The sequence below is a fragment of the Cucurbita pepo genome, chromosome 1, assembly GCF_057944985.1.
Source record: "Cucurbita pepo subsp. pepo isolate OVF chromosome 1, ASM5794498v1, whole genome shotgun sequence".
Lineage (NCBI taxonomy): Eukaryota > Viridiplantae > Streptophyta > Magnoliopsida > Cucurbitales > Cucurbitaceae > Cucurbita > Cucurbita pepo.
In genome coordinates, this window is record NC_141798.1 from 5,331,840 (window position 1) to 5,351,555 (window position 19,716).

At 35.4% G+C, this 19,716-nt stretch overlaps 4 protein-coding genes and 1 non-coding gene across 7 annotated transcripts; 4 read left to right on the forward strand and 1 right to left on the reverse strand.

Moving 5' to 3' along the window:
- The first annotated feature begins 556 nt into the window (after positions 1–556).
- Positions 557–2,916, forward strand: LOC111797586 (ferritin-3, chloroplastic). Its single transcript, XM_023680639.2, has 8 exons — positions 557–960; positions 1,462–1,545; positions 1,773–1,833; positions 1,903–1,990; positions 2,118–2,179; positions 2,255–2,320; positions 2,412–2,475; positions 2,605–2,916. The coding sequence occupies exons 1-8, from the start codon at positions 653–655 to the stop codon at positions 2,646–2,648; spliced, it is 777 nt and encodes a 258-aa protein (XP_023536407.2). The 5' UTR covers positions 557–652; the 3' UTR covers positions 2,649–2,916.
- Positions 2,917–4,113: 1,197 nt separating this feature from the next.
- Positions 4,114–6,543, reverse strand: LOC111805458 (small ribosomal subunit protein eS4x). The gene is made up of 5 exons (XM_023690569.2): positions 6,387–6,543; positions 5,660–5,737; positions 5,377–5,557; positions 4,942–5,039; positions 4,114–4,659 (listed from the first exon to the last, which is right to left on the reverse strand). The coding sequence occupies exons 1-5, from the start codon at positions 6,387–6,389 to the stop codon at positions 4,225–4,227; spliced, it is 795 nt and encodes a 264-aa protein (XP_023546337.1). The 5' UTR covers positions 6,390–6,543; the 3' UTR covers positions 4,114–4,224.
- A 175-nt stretch (positions 6,544–6,718) lies between these two features.
- On the forward strand, positions 6,719–14,087 carry LOC111810208 (uncharacterized). Of its 2 annotated transcripts, XM_023696846.2 has the most exons (12): positions 6,719–6,969; positions 7,788–7,869; positions 8,456–8,746; positions 8,888–9,046; positions 10,304–10,444; positions 10,864–10,920; positions 12,017–12,155; positions 12,611–12,715; positions 12,832–13,022; positions 13,452–13,493; positions 13,577–13,664; positions 13,794–14,087. In XM_023696846.2, exons 1-12 carry the CDS (start codon positions 6,848–6,850, stop codon positions 13,823–13,825), a joined length of 1,449 nt encoding a protein of 482 aa, XP_023552614.2. In that variant the 5' UTR covers positions 6,719–6,847; the 3' UTR covers positions 13,826–14,087. The 2 variants fall into 2 exon arrangements, with proteins under 2 accessions (XP_023552614.2, XP_023552605.2); XM_023696837.2 differs by lacking the exon at positions 13,794–14,087 and having other exon boundaries at positions 13,577–13,717.
- A 913-nt stretch (positions 14,088–15,000) lies between these two features.
- TRNAS-CGA (transfer RNA serine (anticodon CGA)) lies at positions 15,001–15,082 on the forward strand. Its single transcript has one exon. It is a non-coding gene; the product is annotated as a tRNA-Ser (tRNA).
- A 93-nt stretch (positions 15,083–15,175) lies between these two features.
- Positions 15,176–19,112, forward strand: LOC111799379 (Eukaryotic translation initiation factor 2 subunit 1). Of its 2 annotated transcripts, XM_087121678.1 has the most exons (8): positions 15,361–15,501; positions 15,596–15,743; positions 17,357–17,413; positions 17,492–17,578; positions 17,655–17,801; positions 17,905–18,009; positions 18,569–18,667; positions 18,757–19,112. In XM_087121678.1, exons 2-8 carry the CDS (start codon positions 15,705–15,707, stop codon positions 18,910–18,912), a joined length of 690 nt encoding a protein of 229 aa, XP_086977804.1. In that variant the 5' UTR covers positions 15,361–15,501; positions 15,596–15,704; the 3' UTR covers positions 18,913–19,112. The 2 variants fall into 2 exon arrangements, with proteins under 2 accessions (XP_023538629.1, XP_086977804.1); XM_023682861.2 differs by having other exon boundaries at positions 15,176–15,743.
- Positions 19,113–19,716: the final 604 nt, after the last annotated feature.

The window sequence follows — 19,716 nt, forward strand, 5'->3', positions numbered from 1 at the left end:
TTCCAAGCAAAGAGCTTGAGGCTGGAAAGGCCCACCATCAAAAGTTCATTATATTTGGGCTAAGGCCCATTTCAAGCAAAGAGCTTGAGGCTGGAAAGGCCCACCATCAAAAGTTCATTATATTTGGGCCAAGGCCCATTTCAAGCAAAGAGCTTGAGGCTGGAAAGGCCCACCATCAATATAGTTCATTATATTTTGTCATTTTTATTGACTCTTCCACCAAGAAGAAAATTGCGACTCAAATTCTATTTTTAGATTTTAATTTTAATTTTAATTTCGTATAAAAACTCAAATTTATCCAATAAATTAATATATATATATATATTATTTATTTATTTATAAAAAAAAATGGAAGAAAATTGAGTGGAGTGGAATTGCATTGAAAAGTCTTGGAGATATTTACGGCTTAAATGAAACCAACCACATCCATCTCACAATCGGGCACGAGCTTGACACGCGCTCAACTCCGATTCTCAATCTCCACCGTTCACGTGTATCTTCATCCAACGGCTTATCTTTCATTCTCCCATCCTTTTATATTTCCCTCAACTCTCGTCATCCCCTCCACTTCCATCCTCATCCCCTTCTACCACACACGCAGTCTCTCAAAACCCTCAAAAATCCATTTCTCATCCTCTTCAATTTCTCAATCATGCTTCTTCGTGCTCCTTCGGCCGCCATCTCTGTCGCTAACTCTCGAGGGGAGAATTTGGTTCCTCTCTTTTCTGCTTCGTCGTCCTCGTCGTCTTCGATTCTCAGACTTTCTCCGGTTAGAAATGGTGGTGGTTTGATCGTTTCAGCCTCCAAGGGCGCCAACACTCGCCCATTGACGGGGGTGGTTTTTGAGCCCTTTGAGGAGGTCAAGAAGGAGCTCAGTCTTATTCCCACTGCTCCTCAAGTCTCGCTTGCTCGTCAGAAGTATAGCGATGCCTGTGAGGCTGCGATTAATGAGCAGATTAAGTGAGTTTTCTTATTGGTTTTTTTATTTGGGAGGTATTGTATGTGCGTTTTCTCTTGCGGATCTTCTTTTGAGTTATTTGATTGATTTTTTTTTTTTTTTTTTGTAGTTTGTGTTCTGTTTTGGGAAGATCTGTATGTGGTGATCATCTTTTGAAATGTTTTGTTTCTTGGTTTTATAATTCTCTGCTCGATTCTTTTCATTTTTTGTTATCTGCTTCGTATATTTGGTATGGTGTTTTAATTCTTGTTATATGGAAATTATTTTACTCTGAAGCGTATGTATTTGGTTCGATGTTTAATATCTGGTATTTAAATATGAATACGATTCTTTATATGGAAATAACTTGTTGGTTTTTGTGAAACGTACATATCTTGTTTGGTGTTTCCGTACTGCTATTTAAATATGAATTTGATTCATTATATGGAAATTATTTAGTTTGGGGTTACATTTCTGGATATGAGCTTTTTATATGGAAAGCTAACAATTGGATTTCATAACAGTGTTGAATACAATGTATCATATGTATACCATTCCATGTTTGCCTACTTTGATAGAGACAACGTAGCACTCAAGGGTTTGGCCAAGTGAGTATAGACTATCTAACCTTGTTTTTAGCATGTTTGATAACCATTTTGTTTTTCTGTTCCTGTTTTCGAAAATTATGTTCATTACCTCACAATTCTTAGGTGGAAGTAGTGTTTTTAAAGCTTAATTTTCTAAATGCTAGTAAAGAAAATGGTTATCAAACGGCCCTCAATTGTTAAGTCTCTATTTTCTGTAATTCCCACAACTGAAATGGTGTTATTCATAGGTTTTTCAAGGAATCAAGTGAAGAAGAGAGGGATCATGCTGAGAAATTGATGGAATATCAGGTAGTTGAGTTAAGACAAAAAGTTGATTTTGGTCTTAGATTATTTATTGATGTTGGAATTATTTTGTAGAACAAACGAGGTGGGAGAGTGACGTTGGAGAGTATGATTAAGCCCTTGTGTGAGTATGAAAATGAGCAAAAGGGAGATGCCTTATATGGTTAGTTGACTGTTTATATTTCAATGATATTGACCTTCCAACATTAATGATGAAGACTTTGGTTTATGAAAATATCTACATGTTGTTGATTGTGACACTAAATGAAGTCTCTCGTTTAATTTCTAAGCAATGGAGCTTGCTTTGTCCCTTGAGAAGCTAACCAATGAGAAGTTGCTTCACTTGCATAAGGTAGAGCTTTTGTAGCTTTCACATTTAGTTTGGAAGTCTTTGAATTATGCTTATAACTTGCCTTCTCTTTTTTAGGTGGCTGAAGAGAATGGCGATGTGCAGCTGACTGAATTTATCGAAAGCGAATATTTGGGGGAACAGGTAATATAACCCATAAATAAGACGTGATTGATCATATCTTGTTCTCATATAAGCACAACTATTCTCAATTCTTCAAACATCACCATTGTAGGTTGAAGCAATCAAGAAAATCTCAGAGTATGTTGCTCAGCTAAGAAGAGTGGGCAAGGGACACGGTAAGACTACACCCATCTCGCCCTGCCTCACCCTGCCCCGCCCTACTTCTCTCGTTCTATATTGTTTGTAATAGAATGCCCTGGTCTGCTAACGATATTTTTTCTGAACCCATTTGAAAACATTTTCAGGAGTTTGGCACTTTGATCAGATGTTGCTTCATGAGGGAGCATAAACAATGGAATGGGGTCTGCTGCTGCATAGAGTTAAAGTGCAGTGAAATATGAAAATAAAATGGTTCAGCTCTGGGCTGTGCTTTGGGTATGGTTGGCTTGTGATGGTTCTTAGTAGTTTTAATAGGGAGATGATTAGGGGTAGATTTGTGTTAGAATTTCCTCTGGTTAACATGTTTATGTTTGTTTTGCTTTGGTTTCCAAAGGTTTGTTTTGACGTTGTAATTGGAGATTCACTCTTTTTATTATTATCATTATCCTATTTTTCTACCACTTTGACTTGGCGCTTGTGACAATTTAAGACAATCGGTCTTGCTAAATTGTCAAATTTTAATTTGGTTTTAATTTCTTTTAAATTCTATTTTACTTTTCATATTCAAATTCTTAATTAGATCCTTCCACAATTGATATATATTTTTTTTTAATTTAATAGACGAAAGACTTTTTTATTTTTTGGTGGATTAAATATTAGATATTCTCCCCCTCTCCTAGATCCATCAACAAATTTTAATTCATCAATTTCCAAGTCTATTGAGTTTCTTTTTAATTATTATCTTAGTTATTGAAAATTAATTTATAAACATTACCTATCTATTATTTAGGACACTTTTTAAAAATCAAACCAGGTTATGAAAAATGTAGAAAAAATTAAACAAGGTAAAAAGTACTTTAAAAACACTTCTGTTTTTTTTTTTTTTTTTTTTTCTTTTAGAGGAATTTGGTAAAGAATTCAAATCTGTAGTTTAGAAAGATGAGATAGGTTAAATTTTTTCTTGCATGGAATTAATTATTTATCATTCCGATCTAGTTTAGTTATTTAAGACAATTGAAAAAGATTTTGATTTTTACTTGTGGAGGAGATATTTTATCCTTGCCTTTAATTGGGTGCAGACATTCATCTTTAATCGTTTCAAAATGGCAACATACCATTTTTTCTCATTAATCTTTATCAAAGAATCATATAAATATATATAAATAATGGATTCTCATGTGATACACTTTTGATCCAATTTGACGTCTTAAAGGCCTGCCTAAAAACTTTTATATTTTAACTTTTATGTTTTTTTTTCAAACAGCAATTAATGATTTGTTTGTATAGAATTTAATGTATTTAATGCAAATATTAATCTCTCAAATTCCAACAATCGGCTAATTAGATTTTCTGTCCAATGTAACTCAAAAAAAAAAAACAAAAAAAAACTTTAGTCAATTATTCAATTAAAATAATTAAAACATTCCATCAACGTTTGAAAAATAAGTCCTCATTTATCGTTTTTTATCTTAAAAAAAGATGTTAAGAATTTTGACGTGCCAGAAGACAACCGGTGTTGAAATAAAAATTGAGGGTAGAGCAGTCACAACAGAATATAAATCAGCTACCTCGACCTCAGTCCACTGTAAGTACTTTTGAACCACAAAATCAGGATAGAGAAGCAACAGCCTCCACAAATTTCTAGTAGAAACAAATTGTCTCAAAAGTTCTCAACTTACCCATAAATAGTTAAGAAAGCAAAATTCAAGAAACAGATGTGCCAAATCAAGACCATTGAAAATCCATGACTACAACAACAAAAACTCTTAAGCAGTAACTGCTGCCTGGCTTGCAAGCCTCTTCCTAGCTTCTTCAATGATGGACAGTTTTATACCCTTGCCCTTGGGGAGGGAAACCCATGGCTTGGTTCCCTTCCCAAGTGTGAACACGTTGCCTAGACGAGTCGCAAATTCGTGCCCAGTTGCATCCTGAATATGGACTGTCTCGAAGCTTCCCTTGTGCTTCTCTCTGTTTTTAAGTACTCCCACTCGACCTCTGTTTCGTCCACCAGTCACCATGACAACATTTCCTACATCAAACTTTATGAAATCAGCAATCTTGTTCGACTCAAGATCCAACTTGATGGTGTCATTTGCCTTGATCAGGGGGTCGGGATAACGGATGGTACGCCCATCGTACGTGTTCAGATAAGGAATTCCCTTCTGCCCAAACTGCACAGAGCGAACCTTACAGAGCTTGAACTGCAAAGACAATATCACAGTCATCATGAATCATCCCATTAAGATTATCACATAGAAAAAAATGTCCCTACATGAAGATCAAAAATCTTAACCAAGGAAAGAAAACAGTTTACTTACAGGAATCATATAGAAAAAAATGCAGATTGGTATTAAAGTGTAATCTTCTGTTTGGACAATGGTTAAAAAACTCTGTTTGCAATTGCATTTATTTTCTGTATCCTGAGCACCCTAAATTCTATACAACAGGGATGCTTGCAACAAATGACAGGTCGAATAACAAACCTTAGCCTCTTCATCCCTGACAGAGTGAAGGCGGAAACGCCCTTTAGTGTCATACAGAAGCCGGAAATTCTCATTTGTCTTGGGGATGGACACAACATCTACAACAAAAATAAGTGTAACGCATTAAAAATACAATAAACAGAACACATTATACAGCTAAAAGACACATCAGTTCCAAGCAGTGACATGTTTCAAAAGAACAACTTCCAAACAAGTTGACAATCAAAATATTGAAACACGTTACATAACAGGTGACTGTTAGTATCATGCTTGCAAACAGTAACTTTGCTGATAAAGTTAAAGATGCATCCCTATTCTTCAGCAGTTAGGATCGGCCAATACTTTTTATGGTAGAAGAATTGATTGAAAGATCTTCTGGTCAGTAAATATTGAAACTGAAACAAGAGAATAAATATAAGTTGGAGATCCGCATACCCATAAAGCCAGCCGGATAGGTCTTGTCAGTCCTCACCTTCCCATCAACTAAAATATGTCGTTGCATCAAAATTGAAATTACCTCACGGTATGTGAGAGCATATTTCAATCGGTTTCGCAATATGAGGACAAGTGGGAGACATTCCCTTGATTTATGAGGTCCTGATGAAGGTTTGGGGGCCTACAAAGGGATTTAAAAGGTAGAATCAAATGTCAGAAATAAGTTTAATGCGTAGGTAAAAATAAAATGTAAACTGAAACGAAGACTAGAACTTTCACTCACAAATGCACCACCAAGTTTGTCGAGCATCCAATGCTTTGGAGCATTGAGCCTCTTCAAATGTTTCTTCAATCCTCTTGCCTGTCAAAGCCATATACATTAATTTTAGTAAACAAAAATATGAGGAAAACATCTTGCTGAAACCATCATAATATGCATATTTCTGGGAGTGCAGGACGACCAAACTAATTGTGTTCTTTAGTAAACACCCTCCACGCCTCCTTCCAACACAGACTCTTACACAACAAAACCAAATAGCCAACTTAAATTTCATGATGGATCGGTAGCATAACCAAAATCATCTACAAACTCTATAACACATTCATCAGGAAAAATAACTCGAGTAGACCGTAGGAAGACATTTGTACTCAACATAAAGCTTATAATTCCTATATGAAAAAACAATCTCGTCCAAAAGAGGACCAACGAAAACCCTAAATAATGTAAACACGTAAAAACCTAGGGTAAACCAGTTGAGTGGGAGAGTTTTTGAATCATGTATGAACCAATAAGCCGAGCCCTTCGCTGTGGTCACTTTACAGGTTAAAGAGCTTGCAAGAAGGATCACTCTTATATAAAACTCATCAAAAAAAACCTCAACCTAACAAATCACAAAATACAGGCAGAACCAAAATAAAACTGGAAACAACTAGAAAGAACATCTTAAAGGAGATAATCAAAGGAAATATGAACCAACAGAGAAAACGAACTACTAGATAGATCCACTGACCATATTGTCGAAACGATGTTCGACGGAGAAAAACCCTTCAGTGAGATTGCCGCCGGCGCCTGCGGATAGAGAGCTGGAGCTTCTGCAGAGGCGAACAAGAAATTAGGTTCGACGGCGGTTTCATTTATATGAAAGGTTCAAGTATGAAGGGATAGTACTGAAATTAGGGTAAAGCCTTTTGGGCCTAGTGGTTCTCGTAGCAAGATTTGGGCTGGGCTTTCTGAGATAATTAAATCGACTATTTTATACTAATATCCTTTTTTTTTTTTTTTTTTATATATATATAAAAAGGAATGAATGTAAAACCGGTCTATAACGGATTTTCGGTTCGATCATTGGTTTAAATGAATTAAGTTTTGCAGAGATCTTCTTCCTTCTTTTTCTGTAATTTTCTCACCAGAGAGAGTTTCTCGGTGCTTTCTTGTATTATTTATATTCATGCGTTCTCTCTGCAGGGATGAATGGCAGGAACGAAGCAAATTGTAATGCCGATTTTTCTTCTAGTTTTATTGTTCTTGTTCATTAGTTCGAGAGCCGAACAACCACCGTTCAGTATAAAGCAACATCTGTCTACTGTTACCAGGTTCTCTCCATTACCATTCTCATCTATTTCGCGCGTTTTCTGCTGTCCAGTTCGTTGTTTTTCAATCTATCTTCGTGTTTTTTTTTTTTTTTTTTGTTTAGTGTACATTTAGTTTTTCGCGCGAATGATTGATGATTTAATTCATAGGAAACATCTCTGAAACTCGGTGTGCTTGTTTATAGCTGTTTTAAACGTTAACGTTTCTGATTGGACGATTGAAATGGAAACTTAGAATTCCTGTGTTTTAAAATTTGTCTTCATTTCCATCCTCGAATGCACGAGAGAAATTGACAAGAAAGTCAGCGGATGGATTGATCACCCAGTTTTTTTTTTTTTTTTTTTTTTTTAACGTCACGATTTTAATAGTGGAACTTACTTGCTGGATTTTGGAAGCGATTACAGATCTCCACAGCTTGATTCTAGATCACCACTATATGCAATTGTGATCGCCTTTTGGCGATGATGTCCTATGTTTGTAATTGGAAAGTCATGTTTAGTTTCTTCCAGATGTACAAGATTATTCAATCAATGAGATTATTTGTAATGGAAAGCTTTCCTGTAATTAGACTTCAAGTTTGAGTTGTCTTGAGGGGTTTACTAGTTTGATATTCAGGAAGCTGTCTGTCTTTTTGTATTCTTAGGCTGTAAGGAATTTGTGTGCAGCCTAGAGCGGTTTTCGTCTCTATTGTTCCTGTTACTTTTCAAATATCAATAAAAACTTATTCTTTCTTGTAGAAGAAAAAAGTATGTTTTCAATAATCATGAAGTACAATGTCACAGTAAAAAATAGAATTTCTAATATTGATCTTTCTGGACAGATATAGTGCTGCAAATGATGGTCGTAATAGTAACATTGCTCCCGCTCCTGATGGATGTGTTCCAATTCATTTAAATCTTGTGGTAATTTATATTCCAAATTTGTTGGTTTCCAATAACAGTTTGGTTAATTACCTTTCATGATGCTTTTTGATAGGGAATTATTGTGTTCTACGAGCATAAAAGCATTGGGTGGAAATAAAAGAGTATATTTCAGAATTTTATTGATAAACTATGAATATTTAGGGTGCATCATGTATGCCCAACTTAAGATTGATTTTCCTTCTCTGTTCCATATCACTTGACTCCACAGTTTTCTCTTTGGTCGATATGTATTAGGTTGCTTGTATGAACTTAAATGTCAAATGGTACCTCAATAATCCCCAATAGAAGGGGAGGTATGCAAGATTGATTTCCTGCCACGGTTTCTAGCAGAGTATATGTACTTTTGTGCGTAAGTGAATGTATCAATATTTCATTACATACCAGATCTTTTTGCACGGTGCAGTTGATATTTTTGTTCTTGCTTTCAAATAACAATACTTGATCAGACTTGTCTGGAATTCTTTGAAAGCTATAAATTCCAAATTAATGAATAGATTAGACTTAAATGTGTTCCTGCTTTCTAATAACAAGACTTGATTAGATTTAATGGTTTATTTTTTCTCAGGCTAGGCACGGAACTCGTGATCCAACCAAAAAACGGATCAGAGAGTTAAACAACTTGGAAAGTCAATTAGACATGCTTATAAGAGCTGCAGGAAATGACTCGTCTCTGCGCAAAGTTCCTTCCTGGTTTAAGGGATGGAAATCTCCTTGGAGAGGAAAAGTGAAGGGTGGAGAATTAATTCCTGAAGGAGAGGAAGAATTGTATTATCTTGGGATCCGAACAAGAAAATTGTTTTCTGACTTGTTTAGTGATGATTATAGCTCAGAAGTATATACAATTAAAGCAACTCAGGTTATTTCCTCTTTTGGCATTGTTTGTGTTGTGTACCTCTTATTTTTTAGTATTGGATTGGGAGGATATAGACTTAGAGTCTCATTTGTTTGTTAGAATCATAATATGTATGCTTATGTTTGTTCCTCCATGAATAATTAGGTTCCTCGGGCATCAGCTAGTGCTGTGGCATTTGGTATGGGGCTATTTAGTGGGAGAGGAAGCCTTGGATCAGATCGTCGTCGAGCTTTTTCTGTCATCAGTGAGAGTCGTGCCAGTGATACGATGCTTAGGTTTTTTGATTGTTGTCAGAAATATGAGGTAATCATAAATTCTTAATTATCTTCTGATTTCTATAGTTTATAGTTGCCAAAGATTGATTGGATATTTCTATTTTCATTACAATCATATTTTTGTTTACTGTTTGCACTTTTGTTGTTGTTATGTGTTAGCTCGTGCATGATGAATCTAGCACTCATACCCTCTTGAACATGTATGCAAATGTAATTTTTCAGTAGTCTTCTACATGTGTCTATTTGTTGCAGGTGTTTAAAACTTGATCATTTGATGATGGACGGTAAAAAAATAATAATAATAAACCAGTCTTCTACATGTTGTCTACATGTTGTCTCTTTTTCTTTGTGGAGAAGTTTTTCATATGATTTATTTTATATCTTCTACCTCCCCACGCTTTAAAATTGTAGTGTTAACACTCTCTAGCTCGCTATTTTCTTGTAACATTTGATTCTGCATTTTTCCATTTCCCTCTTTTCTTCTTCTTTGTGGGGGAGTTTGTCATATGATTATTTTCTATCTTCTACCTCCCTCAGCTTTAAAATTGTGATGTTCAACACTCTCTATTTCGCTATATATTTTTTTCCCAGTGAGGTAGGAGCAGGAATTTAGGAGTAAAAATAATTTAGTTTATTGGAACTAATCAAATAACTGGCTTATAAGAAACTGGTGGATTCGAGGGAGAATTTTCATATTAATAAGAAATTGGTGGATTTGAGGGAGAATTTTCACATTAATAAGAGGGCCAGAGTCCTGTGACAATCAGTGTGACTAGTTTTATTATTATTATTTTGCAATGTGCATGCATGAAAATGTGTCATGTATGAGGTTGTCGTATTTTTGTAATAGTCTCCCATGGTTCTTTGAGATATATTAGTCTCAGAACTAATGAAGGAATTTAAATCTCACGTGCAACAAGAGGCGTTTCTACTGAAGTGAGTATAGATCAATTGAGTGTATACACTCGACCAAAAGTTCGTCTCCAGAACTCTAAAAAAAAAAAAAAAAAGAGTCGATTTTTTTTGTTCAAGTATTAAAAATATGAATTTGTTGTGTACATTCATGACATCTTTCCCATGTTCATCATTATTCTAGAATTTTCTGACTTTCACACTGTCCGGAACTTTTACCGATTTATTTCTGGCTGTTTAAATCTTCAGTAGGTCAACGTTAATTACTCTACATATGCCTAAATTATTCTCAAGCCTTAAATCCTCCATTATTAAATAGATTTTTAGTGGTTGGCTGGTTTCTGTCATTCATCACTATCAATTTTCAATGCAGGATTATAGGAAGAATCAGGAACCTGCCGTTGATAAACTCAAGGAACCTGTACTTGATGATATAACTAAGTCACTCACTGAACGTTATGGGCTAAATTTTACCCGGCTGCACATTTCATCACTTTGGTTTCTCTGTAAGCAGGTGATTCTTCATTCATATCTGAATACAGGAAGTCAAAATCCCCCGTAAAATATCCACGTCAAGAATATTGAATATGTATTTTGAAATTTTACGGCCATTCCTAGCAGCAAAAGGGTCATTTTTTTATCTTGCCATATGTACTTGGAAAGTAACAAAAAGATCTTATAATTCTTGATGATCTTGGTGCTTTGTTAACGTTGATATTGAAAGTCACAAAAAAATCTTTTAATTAACGGTGAGGAAATGTCTTCTTTTTCTTCTTCTTTTTTTTTTTTTTTTCCCGGAACAAACAATTTAATTGATGGTGGGAGAAGAAATATCGATCTTCAGTCCCCACCTCCCCCCTCTCTGTTTTTGAGATGGGCTTTTTTTGAAAAATGTTTATGATTCTAAGACGACCTCTTGCCCTTCATTTGCAGGAGGCATCCTTATTGAACATAACAAATCAAGCTTGTGGACTTTTCAGCCCTTCCGAGGTACTTGGATTATCAGTCTTACCGAAGATTATTACTTACTGGCATGCTAGTGGTAGGATTTGGTTTCAAATGTATTTAAAAAATCCTTATACTTCGTGGAGCAAATATACCTTAATTAAGGTTTATTAGAAGGAACAGAAAATGTGGCTATGTATTTAGTATAGTTGCCTTCTTACAAATATGAAAGAGTAAAGATGGGAAATCAAGCTACAATTAGTTAAAAATTAGAAGGTTGAGACAAAAGAGATGGACACTGATTTGCTATGTGTGTGTATATATATATTTTTTTTTTCCTTTTAACGTAGCTCAGTTCCTGTAAAACCTACATCCATGGGCCACCAAGAAATGAAAATTCACTCAATTACTCGAAACGTAGTTAAATGTTTGGTTTAGGTTTACAAATAAAAGAACTCCTTTCTGTTTCAGCCGTAATTTTTCTTTCTTTTGGTTGATTGCTTCCATGAACAATCTCTCCTTGTGTGTCCATCTACTGAATCCAGAATTCCTTTGGACTGTGTAATCTTCTCCCAAGACTACATTTAAATAAATCCCAACATTAGAGAGAAGCTAAAAGAAAGCTTAGGTAGCTTGAAAGTATTGCTGTCAGAGTGCTAGGTTGTGTCCCTATTTCAAGGAGAATAGGAGTCGTATAAGATCTGATACAAATGTCAAAATGCATGATGGGTTCAGTTTGACAAGCAGGAAAAGAATCGTGGTTGTAATAGCACACTGCAATAGTTATTGTTGCAAGATTTATGCTCCAGTTGACTTGGAATGTGAAAACTTGCCGAAGTGAAGTTTTTCTTACGAGGTTTTCAGAATAAAAGTCCAACTCAAGAGTCAAATCGATCAAATTAGGAAAACTGTACACAATTAAGAAAAGTAAAAATCTTGCAATTTTTACTTTAATTCAAAATTTGAAAGATAAGACCAAAATCTTGCCTAAACAAAATTGTTTATAGAATCAATTTGACCTCATTTGAGTTTGAAAATAGCCTACCATGCAAGGAATTGAAAGAAAGAATCAATTTGACCTCATTTGGTAGTTCTGCATTTGTTGGTTCTCAGCTTTGCAATCTTTGTCCTATGTGCTTAGGTTGCTTTGTTGGAGTGGACGGATGATGTGGAGTTGTTTATATTGAAGGGTTATGGTAATTCATTAAACTATAAAATGGGAATTCCTTTGTTGGAAGATGTTGTTCAATCCATGAAGCAAGCCATCAAGGCCAAAGAAGGTATATATATATATGCACACATCTGCTGTTTACATTTTCTTGTTTACTCGCCGAATAGGTCATACCTTTGTTCTTACTTTTGCTTTTAGCAGAAGTTTTTTTGTGTCGAATCACTGAGTTTCCTTAAGACATCTTTGGGGGAGGTGTTGTCTGAGGGTTAGGCTTGATGCCTCATTTTGGGTAGTTTGGATGGTGGTTTCTAAGGACTTCTGTAATCAGACCTTTTTTGTATAGCTAGTGTTTGACTTTTTCGGTGGCCAGTTTTTTGTATGGCGTTTTGTATTTCTTCATTTTATCTCAATAAAAGTTTCGGTTTTCACCCCCCAACAAAAGAATATCATTCATTTTATTCCTATTTATTTTCCCAATGGAGTTTTTGAATGGCCAAAGCTGGAAGTTATTTAGTAGAGTTTCTTATCCGTCTAACTGTGTTTTTCTCATTCTGTTCTTGGTAGAAAAGCTAGTTCTTGGCAGCTATGAGAAGGCAAGACTTCGTTTTGCTCATGCTGAAACTGTAGTTCCATTCACATGTTTGCTCGGGCTTTTCCTTGAAGGACCTGGTAAGTGCGTTTAATAATCTTCGAGTTTTCCCCCTTATTTTTTGTATGACCAAACCACTCGTAAACTTATGCAGCTCCTCTCTTATCTTTGGATTTTTGCTATCTGAATATCACAGATGTTGGACAAACACTAAGGGAGCAGCCTTTGCAACTTCCTCCACAGCCTCCAGCTACTAGAATATGGAAGGGAAGCACCGTTGCACCTTTTGCTGGGAATAACATGCTGGTTCTCTATAGCTGCCCTGCTAACTTGTCTGATAAGTACTTTGTGCGAGTTTTGCATAATGAAGAACCCATAACAATGCCGGTTAGCACGCTTTCCTATTCTTTTATTTTTTTTTAGCTCACGTTTGAACTCCAATAAAACTTCATGTTATATATTATTACTGAATGAACTATATTCATCCAATTTTCATCTCACGTAACAGCCTAAGCCCACCGCTAACAAATATTGTTCTCTTTGGACTTTTCCTTTCGGACTTCTCCCTAAAGTTTTAAAAGGCCTCTCCTTGGGAGAGGTCTCACACCCTTATTGTTCTCTTTGGACTTTTTCTTTCGGGATTCTCCCTAAAGTTTTAAAAGGCCTCCTAGGGAGAGGTCTCACACCCTTAAAAGCGTTCTCCTCCCCAACCAATGTGGGGTCTCACACAAAGTTTTCCATTGTTCACTTTTCTTGCTGACCTTTTAGCTTCTTCGCGTTACAGTCCTTATGAATCTTTTTTATTTGGATGAATAGGGTTGTGACAATTCAGATTTTTGTTCCTTCAAAGTGTTCATGGTACAATTTCCACCTCCCTTTTGAAATACGCAAGTATTTTGTTACCACCGAATGATATTATTAAAGCTGTCATCTCTTTGCAGGAAAACATTGTGGCTCCTCATCTTGAACATGATTTTGACACATTGTGCACTGTGGATGGGGAAGAACCTGTGCTGGAGCCTGAATCAAGTAAGCTATCACTGTTCCATTGGCTCTTCTGGTTGCGCAATGACAATAAATGACCTCTAAAAGTTGAATTGTAACAAATGTTGCTTACTAACTGTACAACATCTTTGTCCTTGACATTGTTTTCCGCAGACGCAGACGCTAGACTCAGATCTGAGTTGTAGGGAAGAGTTAACTCACTTTATGTGCTAATTTCGGGTCTCGTTGAGCTTGAGCTTCCATCTGTTTCGCATGGCTTTGATTCAAAGATTTAGACTGATGCCATTTTGTATTTTGTTATACCGCCAAAGGCAAGTGCTTCAATTTTTGTACTACAAAATTATACAAACTTTAGGTTTTACTTCTTTACGATATTCATTCTTGTATGTATATATATATATGAGGAAAATGATTGAGCTTGTTCATCCTTTTACCATTCTTGTCCAACCCCTTTATAATATCTATGTTCGTGGTTACCATAAAATATTTTGTTAAATAAGGCAAAATTGAAACTTTAGAAATCGTTAAGATGAAACTAAAGTGATCACGGGCCATCGTTACTAAATTAGTGATTGATCCTATTAAAAGTATGATTAACTGTATTGAAATTTAATTTAAAGTCAGTTGTTTAAGGATTTAATGACCTTTTTAAATTAAGAGATCTACTGCATATACAACTTGTCCAAAGTTATTTTCTTTCTCAAATAAATAGTAATGAAAACAAATAATCAAAGGGGCAGTATATCTAAAGAGGGTTTCTAAAGAGGGTGTTCTTTCAATCCAACCATGTGAAATGTTTGGTCTTCTTTACATCACATTTCGAGTGAGTAAGAGAGTAATTGTTCTTTGGACTAAAAATGAAATCACTCGAATATCATTCACAAATATTTGAACTAATTGCTGAAATGATATGAGCCTCTCCTTTGGTATGCTTGGATATCATTGACTAAAATTTGAACTAATTGCTAATATGATATGAGTCTTCGAGTAATATTTAAAAGATGAACAAATTTGTCTCCGCCCATAAAGAATAACCTTTATTTATTGCTTGTAACAATACTCACTCGAAAATTCGGAAACTAAATTTATAATTTAATAAATCAAATTTAAGACGTGATTTTAAAAAAATATTTTATTAGCTTAGTGATTATTTTTTAAATATATGTTTTGGTCTTTTAGTGCTTAGATGCGGCCACTGAAAATGATACGTAAAAATTTACAAAACAAATAATGGCATCTAAGAGGAAAAAACATATTATATTAAAAAATGATCACTAAGCTAATAAAGTATTTTTAAATCAAATTTCTTGACATGAAAATATATTATATATTTTTTTTATTTTCAAAACGTCCCAATAACGTCGATATGTCCGAGTGGTTAAGGAGACAGACTCGAAATCTGTTGGGCTTTGCCTGCGCAGGTTCGAATCCTGCTGTCGACGCTTTTTTTTTTTTTTTTTTTTTTTATTCTTTTAGTTTTTCATTTTTGCACTAAACCCCCTCAAATTCTTGTAATTTCCGTTACTATGCCCCCAAAAGATTGCCCTTCTCTCCGCCTGTCAGAATCTCTAACTCCTTCGAGCCAAATCAAGCTTCTCTCTCTCTCTCTCTAACCATAGCCCTAAATTTGGCCAAAAAGAAAACCCCATTTCTTCTCCTTAAACCCTTTTTTGTCACAGGAATCTTTCTTACTCTCTCAGACCTTCCTATCTCTCAACCATGGCTTCCCATTCCCCTAACCTTGAGTGTCGGATGTACGAAGCCAAGTACCCGGAGGTAGACATGGCCGTCATGATCCAGGTCAAGAACATCGCCGACATGGGCGCCTACGTCTCCCTCCTTGAGTACAACAACATCGAGGGTATGATTCTCTTTTCCGAGCTCTCTCGCCGTCGTATTCGTAGTGTTAGCAGTTTAATTAAGGTTGGACGAATCGAGCCTGTCATGGTCCTCAGGGTCGACAAGGAGAAGGGCTATATTGATTTGAGTAAGAGAAGGGTGTCTGAGGAGGATATTCAGGCCTGTGAGGAGAGGTATAACAAGAGCAAGCTTGTTCACTCTATAATGCGCCATGTTGCTGAGACTATGAACATTGATTTGGAGGTATCCTTTTTTTTTCTCTGGCTTTTTATGGGTACTTTGAGAATTATTGATGGCTGTTTTAGGTGTTTCTTGAAGTTATAGCTTCTTGCTTGGTGTTTGAAGTTGTTTTCGTGCATTTTCTTGGTCTGAGTTACCGGGATTTTACGTACATCCACTCTGAATTGGCATTGTGATTATTGGGAAAGGGAAAGAGGTGAAGTACTTTTAGGGTGTGGTTCAATTCTATGCTGGCCACCTTTGATTTAAAAATTCTATGAGCGTCTTGGCAACAAACAGATATTGGAGGTTCATATTGTTGATTAGTTGGGTGTGTGTACATTACATAGAAAAATTCCTAAATTTACATAGGAGTTTCCCCCTTTCTTTGTTGCAAATTTGTCTACTTAGTTGGATTCAATTCTCTTGGGTTAACAATATTGAGAATGTTTGGATCAAAGGGGCAGGTATTGGATGCGGTGATAGGTGAAGGGTGGGCAGTGTGCACATTCCTTGTGCAAAGAGGCATGCCGTGATCATTACGACATGGCAATTGCCATTTTCTTGGGTTTAAACTAGGACACTCATGGTTAGTTCCCTTGATATAAATTAGGTTTCGTTCACCTCCTGCAAAAAGAGGGGGCTTGTAGATTATTTATCAAACTACCATTGGATAGACTCTCTCTGATCCAAGTCCCTATATTCTTTGTTCTCTTTCAACAGCAATCGAATGCCCTTCTTTGAACAAAATTGACCCTCTTTGAGAAATCAGCTGTGGACATCAAACTGTGAACGTTGTCCTTGTTGTATTTATCTTAGATCCATATTTGGACTTTTATTTTTTAAGAATAGTCATTAAGTTGATATTAGAATTGTGTGAGGCACATGGAACAAAGACTTTTCTCGAGTGCATTTTCATGAAGGTGTTAGCTCCTATGAATCAAAAAATGTGTAAGCCTTAGGACCTTTTTTTTTCAACACTTGAAACACAAAAACTGTTAAAATAATATGTTTTTAAGTTTCTCTCTTGCATCTGTTTTTCCAATTCTCTCTTTGACTGGATAGAATAAGTTTGAGAAACTTTACATTTTGGGTTATTAGTATTAATATTTCTTGATTTATGTCTTAATTCTCTTTGCAGTCATTGATCTATATTAACTACTAATTTGCTAAACGAATGCTCTTAGATTTGCTTGAATGATGCTTATGTGTTTCTCTTCTCTCCAAGCTATTGAGTGGTTCAACGTTTTGGACTGCATCTTGCATATTGCACTTCGGAAGCATACTTTATTGTCTCACTTATATATATTAATGTATTGCATCTTTTTGAGCTACATTAAGAAAACTTAAGAGATGTGTGGAACAGTGAAAGGAAGTGACTTTTTAGGTGTGGCCTTTAATTGCTAAGATTGCTTTGTTCTAGAAAGGACTACTCATTTGTTTTTTCTTGTTGAGTTTGACTTGTGCTTGTTCCTTTCAGATTCCACCCCCCCAAGAAAAAAGAAAAGAAAAGGGAGGAAAACATTTTTTAATTCCAAGAAATGGAACCTTAATATTCTGTTATATTAATTTGAAATGGAAAAAGGTTGTCGGAAATACTAAATTATAATTCTAAGGTGATTTTGTTCTTCTTGTAGGACTTGTATGTCCATGTTGGCTGGCCTTTGTACCGGAAATATGGTCACGGTTTTGAGGTATGGTTTCTGTTTTGCATCCTAAAAGAATAAGCTATCTTCTGAAAAATTTAGGGACTTTAACCTTCTTTTGTGCAGGCATTCAAGATCATTGTAACTGACCCTGACTCGGTGTTGAATTCTCTTACCCGTGAAGTCAAGGAAGCTGGTCCCGACGGACAGGAGGTAGCCTTGGTCCAAGCAAATTGGGATGTTGTTCTCTCAAATTTTGATTGAACTCTGATTTTATACTGTATTTTAGGTAACTAAGGTAGTTCCCGCAATGTCTGAGGATGTAAAAGATGCACTAATAAAGAATATTAGAAGAAGAATGACTCCCCAACCCTTGAAGGTTCGGGCTGATATTGAAATGAAGTGCTTCCAGTTTGATGGCGTTCTTCACATTAAGGTGTTTGTCTGATTCCTTTCACCTTTTCTGATTTTTATTTGTTTTTCTTGAGCTGAAGTTGTTTCATAAGAAATGTAAAACACGAACCTATCCGACGTTGCAGGAAGCAATGCGGAAAGCTGAAGCTGTTGGAAACGATGATTGCCCTGTTAAAATTAAATTGGTTGCTCCTCCACTCTACGTCCTTACTACCCAGACACTTGACAAGGTTAGTGCAGTCCTCCCCTTTAGGTGATGGACTATTGTTTGTTATGCTTGGATATTTTGCAATTTAGTGAATTCTAATTTTTTTCCATCTCCAATCATCTTCAGTTTTTGTATAGTGTTTACCTTTCTACCTTTTAATTTCTTACATCTCCAATCAAAAGGGTCTCCTCCGCCTTTCTTCTTTCGGGATGAACTTGGTAATGAGAGAAACATCGAACGAGAAAAAAAAAAGTGACTTGATTGGTCTTGAATCTGTAAGAGTGAAAGCATTTTTAGGTAAGAAGCAGATATCTGGAATACTGATGAATAACACATCTCGCCACTTGACACGTATTAGTCCAAAAGTGTGCTGTGAAGAGCAACAAAAGTCCCACAGACCCCGTTTGCCGACACTAAATAGAATCTCCTTGTGCTTCAAGGCCTCATAGTAACAGCAAAGAGTGTGCTAAATTATTAGCGGGAGTAGACGGGTGAAAATGAAGTTCTAGGAATACTTGTTTTATGTTTTTCAAATGGCATCTTTGTTTATGGTTTTCCATTTGTTATTTCTTGTGGAATAGGAGCAAGGAATCACTGTTCTTGAGAAAGCGATCATTGCTTGCACCGAGGCGATCGAGCATCACAAGGGAAAGCTTGTGGTGAAGGAGGCACCTAGAGCGGTGAGTCTCAACATATGTGCACATTTTAATATCAACAATTACATCCTTTCTATCAGCTCACATCCAATCTTGTCCAATTACTACCATAGGTGAGTGAAAGAGATGACAAATTGCTTGCCGAGCACATGGCGAAGCTACGACAAGACAACGAAGAAATCAGTGGAGACGAGGATAGCGAGGAAGAGGAAGACACGGGGATGGGAGAAGTTGACGTCGAGAATGCAGGTTCCGGGATCACCGAGTAAAGATTGTTGCAGGAATATAGAGAAGAAGAAGGTTTTCATAGTAAATCTTTCCCCCTTGAGAGTTGAAAATCTGAAGGTCTGTAGTTGCGAGAGCTATTCTTGACACAATTTTGGGAAACCCCTTTTTTGAGGTAAGACGCCTATACTTGAGTTGTTACAATTGGGAAAATTGGGAAGCATTAGTTTCAGATATTATTTTACTTGTTTTTCTTTTTTCTTCTTCTAAATTTTAAAAAATAAAATAGAATAAGAGATTATGTGATTATAATATAGGAAACAAATGACAATATAGGAAAGAAAATACAAAATAAAATAATTAAATTAAAAATTTTAAAAATACATCCTTAAATATTTAAATTAAAATTTATGTGGTCTCTCTTCTCGCAGCTGCAATTCCATTAATTGAATTATTTTTCTACATTTAATATCATTTTCCCGATAATTAAATATACAATATGAACATGAATGAACAAGAATCAAGAATTCATAGCTTATATTATTAATGTAATATAAATCATATACAACCTAATATTTTTTCTAAATAAATTTGGTGATTCTTATATTTAAGTTTAGGATTCAAATTGCCATCATAACAATTTATTCTATAATTTTAGTTTATTAATATATTTATAGTAAGCTAGCGCCTCTATTTTTCTATTTTAAAATTTGTAGTTATTTAATTTAAATATGGAAAATTTTCCTAGAAATTAAATTTTATATAAGAAATTTTATTAATTCTTAACGAACTACAAAATTTAAAATAGAATTTATTTTAATTTATACAACCCAAAATTTGTCGATATA